This window comes from Nesoenas mayeri, assembly GCF_963082525.1.
Source record: "Nesoenas mayeri genome assembly, chromosome: 4".
Taxonomy (NCBI): Eukaryota; Metazoa; Chordata; class Aves; order Columbiformes; family Columbidae; genus Nesoenas; species Nesoenas mayeri.
Genome location: NC_137540.1, coordinates 71,173,042 through 71,179,041, shown reverse-complemented (window position 1 = coordinate 71,179,041; position 6,000 = coordinate 71,173,042). Strand labels below are relative to the sequence as shown.

The following is a 6,000-nucleotide window of genomic DNA, read 5'->3' as shown; positions in this document are numbered from 1 at the left end:
CCTGGCCAAGGGAGATAGGGTCTCCCGGCCAACTGGGGATGGTGGAAAGCATTTCCTGCAGATGCCGTCATGTGCAAATTTAGCATCCATGAGAAAGCCAAGCACATTCTCCAGGCACAGTGAGACTGGGCAGCGTGTGCAACCGGTCACAGAATCACAGAATCAAATGGGTTGGAAAAGACCTCAGAGATCATCAAGTCCAACCCTTGGTTCAAGTCCAGTCCATTTACTAGATCATGGCACTAAGTGCCATGTCCAGTCTCAGTTTAAAAACCTCCAGGGACGGTGAGTCCAGCACCTCCCTGGGCAGCCATTCCAATGCCTGACCACTTTCTCTGGAAATAATTTCTTTCTAATATCCAGCCTAAATTTCCCCTGGCAGAGTTGAAGCCCATGGCCCCTTGTCCTATTGCTGACTGCCTGGGAGAAGAGACCAATCCTAAGGGGAAAGGCTGGGAACCCTGTCCTGGTGGTACTTCAGACCAAGACAGAGACCACAAGGCAGCAGAGTGATCATTCGTGCCTGCAAAAAGCCTCAAAAGCCTCAATGTAAGGGCCGTGGGGCGGTGGGACCTCCTAGCATCCCACACAGGACCAAAGGTTTGGCTGACAAGATATTCAACCCTGTGTTGCCATCTCTTCTTTGCCTGCCAGCGGTGTTCCTGCTTCGTGTGTAGAAGTTAACCTTATGCATATGATGTACCATTTGTTTCTTTGCAACACTGCTAAGAGCAAAGCATAGGGAATAAATGTATAAGTGGGGAGAAGAAATATCATTTTTTATTAAGGAAAAATTCAGTTTTCAGGACTGTATCACCCTGGTTCATCTTTCCATCTGCCCATACCTCCTCTCTGAATGTTACTGAGATTACAGCTAGGTATCAATTACCATAGATAGGGTAGATTGGGATTCAGCTCTCATAAAACATTGTTTTTTCTCTGAAAAGCACATTTTTAGCCTTAACTATAGATCCAAACGAATCAGCACAGTGAGTCTGCTGGTGTGCAAACAGAAAGGTGTGTGTTCTGCTTGGTTGTGACATTTAATGTGTCGTCTTGCCACACGACAAGTGCTTTATCAGAGTTGATCCACCCAGTTAATCATGTTACTCACCTTTCCTCATGTCCAGAGCAATACCCTTGCTCTGGCATCCTCGACGGATGCTCGATCCGACCCTGGGAGGCTGGTTTCCCCCTGGTAACCTGAGGAGAGCTGCACAAATGGGGCGGAGGGAATGTGCCTAATCCTGGCCATGCCCTTCCATCACCTTCATGTGCTCCGTCAGCTGCACCCAGCCACCCGGTCCCGCACACCCTCCGTCCCCACGGCATGTCCCTGTGGAGCTGTGCCATGGGGCCTCGTGCTCCTGCAAGGCACCGTTGCCAACCCAAGTCACTGTGTTGGTTTCAGCTCCCCACTCCATCCTGGGGGCGCTGTGTGTGATGGGGAATTCAACCTTGAGGCTACACCTGCAGTTTGAGAAAAGCATTGAAGCAGGTTAGGAATTACAGCCCAGAGGTGTTGTGTCTCCCAGATCACCTGTAGAGGAAAAGGCAACACAATCAAGATGGAAGGGATAAAATTGGGGGAAAACGGAGTTCTGTAATGATGGAGGTGAGCATCTCCCGGGAGAAAAGAGGTAAGAAAGCTGGAAAAAGGCCAAGTCGTGGTTTTGGAGACATGAGGAAAGTCGTTCTGGGGATGGATGTTCACTAGACCATCACAGCTATGCAAAACCTGAAAAGCCATGGTCTGGAAACGGGGCTTTGGGGACAACTGGGATACAAATGGACTGTTAGGCTGTTTCTCAGGCCGCATGGAGACACGTACTTGGTTGCTTAGCATTCCATTTTGTTTGTCAGCTTCAGAAAGCCGTTCCCACAGCTTGTCTCAGGACCGTGGGGTGCAGGAGCAAACTGGGGCTGTTGACTTTCAGACTACTCAATCATCCTGCAAATTACAGCCAGCCCAGAAAAAAAACACAGCTCTGCATGTTTCCTTATTTAGGTAGAAGTGTTGGGAAAACAGCACGAGATTTTATTCCTGATAAACTAGGAGCTGTTTCAGGATTATTAATTATTTTCGCTGTATCAATGTTTTCCATTTATTCCTCTGCTGCTGTATTGGGAATGAGATGGATGAAGTCTACAGCATGGTTTCAGACAGTCTTTCAGGCATGCCCAAGCGCCTGCAAAAACATAATAATTGTGCAGACATTTTGGAGTCAGTAGGGGTTGTTTTCTGGTTATTTTAGCCTGGGGTATGGAAGCTGTGGGCTCCATTCCCTGCCCCACGTAATCCCTTTGCAACATCACTTGGAGTCAGACCCTTAAAAGGCTTCTCAAGGCCTAAAGACAGAGGCTTAACGGGGATCTGAAGGTGTTTAGGCACCTGGGTGCTTTTGGAAAATCTTGTTTATCATCTCTATAATCCTCCATCTCCCAGAACTTCCCAGTGGTGAAATGCTGCAGGAGGCGTTTTGCTGCTTTACAGGTATATTGGGAGGAGGAATGCCCACAGCCTGGAAGATGTTGGAGCTCATAAAGGCACACGTGGGATTTTTTAGTATGGAAGTGAGGATGGAAGAAGTGGATGCATCAGAGGATCTTTTTCTCCTGTATCCAACCTGAGCTGGATGCTTGATGCTGGGCTTGGGGTGGAAGAATGTCCCTTCTTCCAGGCCAGAGCTGATTCGGGCCCAGAGCTCACCCGTGTCTCCAAGCATGCTATGATGACAAAGCCACCATGCATCTGGGAACTAAACCTCGATCTCAGTGCATGACCCACAAAAACAAGACGATGAGCAGGAGCTCCTCAGTCGGGTCCATCTAACTGATGGGAAACCCGTGATGGGCAGGCGTCCCACAGCTGAGCCAGAACTGAGGCTGCTTTGGATTTCAGTCTGAACGGGAACAGAAGGTCATGTAAATAGTTTTGGGGACGGATATTAGATGGTGATGTCCTTGGGACAAAGACCTTGAGTCTTTTGTGGTGAAATAGCGAGGAAATGTTACAGAGAGGTGTTTTACACATCTCGCCTTGAGATGTAGTGTGTGGTTGAGCTTATTCTAGTGCAAGTTGGAGTGATTCGCTCAGAATCAATGGCATGAATATGACCATGTAGGTCAAGTCCTTAAGGTTTGCCTCAGTCAACACTGTCTTTGAAGTCAATGAGGCTGAAGTTATTGCCTGATAGGAGGAGTAGTCCATCTGGGATTTCTCAGATGAATGAACTTTAATAATAAAAATGATGAAATAAATATGTAAAATATAAAAATGGTATTGTCAGCTGCTTTGTTTCTTTCTGATTCAGGGGTTTAGATGTTTAGTCTTGAATGTTTTTCACATTGATTTTGTATATCAAGATTTAATGCTGTCAGGAACCGCTCAGTAAAAACATTTAGTAATAATAATAACAGAGGGTGTGATTTCATAATCCTAACAAAATGGATAAAATGGATGTTCAAACTACTTGGCTTGGGTTTCAGGCTTCTCCTGATGCCCATCCCATTGAATTAGTATTGAGACAGTTTCATCTTCAAGGAAACTTTCATGTTGGAGCATATAAAATAAGAGGTCTAATAAACAATAACATCAACAGTAACAGTGCTTCTTTCCAGATATACACAAGTATAGCTATTGAAGCAGCTTTTTTTCTTGCCATTTGTTTAGTCTGTTTGGTGAATTCTGCCAGGTTGATTTTTATCCTGTGCGGAGAGTAATTTGCTGTAAGAGCGGATGCACCAGCTGAGTCCCCTTTGAAAACAAATAATAAATAATTGTAACAGTTAATCTAAGGAACAGACATCTCCACAGTTTATTTTCCAGTTCAGTTCACTCTCTTTCTGGCACGATTTGCATCCAAGCTGAGAGGTCAAAATGCCAGAGCTGGGGTGGGATCTCACCCACCCAAATAATAGAAACAGAGAATCATAGAATAGTTTGTGTTAGAAAGCACCTTCAAAGCTCATCCAGTGCCACCCCTGCCATGAGCAGGGACATCTTCACCAGCTCAGGTTGCTCAGAGCCCCGTCCAGCCTGGCCTGGGATGTCTCCAGGGATGGTTCATCCACCACCTCTCTGGCCAACCTGGGCCACTGTTTTACCACCCTCAGTGTAAAAAATTTCTTCCTCATGTCCAGCGGGAATCTCCCTTCCTTTAGTTTAAAACCATCACCCCTTGTCTTGCCATATCACACCCTTCCAAAAAGTCTGTCCCCCTCTTTCTCATAGGCCCCTTTTAAGTACGGAAAGGCTGCGATAAGGTCTCTCCGGAACCTCCTCTTCTCTAGGTGGAACACCACAACTCTCTCAGCCTGTTTAAGTATCATTGTCTCCCCATGGCATGTCCCCTGCACACCCCAGCTGTAAGGAGCCCAATCTCTCCTTCGATGCCTCCAGGGTGGGTTCCCACAGCCGGGGGTCTCCTTGCCCTGGGAAGAGGGGTGATTTGGCAAGGACGGGTTCCGGGGTGCATGGGGGGGGTGTGGGTCTCCAGAGCTTATGGGGGCTACGTGGGCTCCAGGGGGATGCTCTGGGGCACTGCAGGGGACAGGGTCGGTTGCGAGGGGCAGAAGGGGTGGCGGTGGGTTGCTCCGGGGCTTCATCGCCGTGGGGCTAAAGGGGGCAGAAGGGCTACGGGACGGGTCCCTTCACTCCAAGGCTCACACATAGCCCCGCGGGCCGCCCGTCCTCCCCTCCGCCGCCCCCGCAAAGGGTTAAGGGGAGCGGCGGCGCGGAGCGGGGAGGGCGGGGGCTCCCGGGGATTGGTGCGAAGTTTGGAGCGGGGCGGCACCGCACCGCCCTCCGCGGCGGCTCTGCCCCCACCGCCACAAAGCCCTGCAGGGAAAGTTGCTTTATCGCTGGTTTCTCTCGCCCCGGCTCTCCCCCCCCCGCCCCCCCTTCCCCTCCCTTTCCCCAGCCCCTTTCCCCTCCTCCCCTCGCTCCTTAAACGGGATTCCGGCTGGGCGAGCCGCGGGACGGCATCACCGGGCATCCCGCGGCGGAGCCCCGGCGGATCTGTCAGGTCCCCGCTGTCCCTCCCCGCACACACACACACTCAGCCCGACCCGGAAAGCAGGAAAAATAATTTACAAGGTTCCCCCCCTCCTTCTTTTACTTTGCTCCTCGCCCGTAGCTTCCTCGTGGAAAAACCGCCCTCAGGGCGAAAAGGGGGGAGTTGGTAAAAAGCCGGTGGTGAAGGGAGAAAGCTGCTCCGTGGGGAGGGCACCTCCAAAGCAGCGGGCAGCCCCCATCCGCCCCGGGGCGGGGGGGAGATGAGGTAGAGGCCGGCGGCGGAGCGCCCCGCCGGGCGCCGTGGCCGCGGAGGGCATGAGGCGGCGAGCGGCGAGGATGGGCGCCAGCGCACGGTGCTAGAGCCCCGGCAGCAGCCGAGGTAAGTGCCCCCCACACCACCCTCCCTGGCCGAGAGAACCCCCGCCTGGGTTAGCGCTGGGTCGGGGAGACACTAAGGCACAGCTGGGAGCAGGCGCGGTAGCCCCGAAGCGGGGGGCAGCACCAGGTGGCATCGCGCCGGGTGTCCCCCAGCCCCAGACCCTCGTCCTCCCTTCCCCGACCCCAGTTCCCGGCTGCGAATCTCCCCGTTACCGGCTGCGCTGCGCCCCGGGTCCTGCCCCGGGGGGAGCCCCCTCCGCCCGCCGGCCCCACCGGCCGCCCCCCGCCCCCTCCCTCCTTCCCTCCCTCCCTCCGAACCAGCTCCCCGCTGCAAATTGGGAAACTAATGGCAAGGCGTCCGTATTTACTTTGCTGGATGCTGCGCACGGGTTGTTGTGTGTCCTGGGGGCACGGAGTGTTTAAACCGGGGAGTTTACAAGGGTGAGGAATTCAGACAGTGTTTAGAGAGTGAGAGTTTTAGGAGGAGAACAGGGTGTAATTAATGTAAACCTGATCTACCCCCGGGTTTGTGTATCACAGCGAAGGCATCTTCAAGAATCTGGATAATTAAGTGTGGTTTTGCTTCGGGACGCACCTCTGGAGCA

The 6,000-nt window shown here is 52.0% G+C and overlaps 1 protein-coding gene across 1 annotated transcript in view; it reads left to right on the top strand.

Annotated features, from left to right (window-relative positions):
* Positions 1–5,741: 5,741 nt before the first annotated feature.
* Positions 5,742–6,000, top strand: part of FGFRL1 (fibroblast growth factor receptor like 1) — a gene marked incomplete at both ends in the record, with an annotated part of 176,591 nt that continues 176,332 nt past the window's right edge. Inside the window, one exon of the mRNA XM_080344456.1 lies at positions 5,742–5,836. Within this exon, the coding sequence (XP_080200582.1) occupies positions 5,742–5,836 (95 nt within the window). The remainder of the gene's footprint in view (positions 5,837–6,000) is intronic.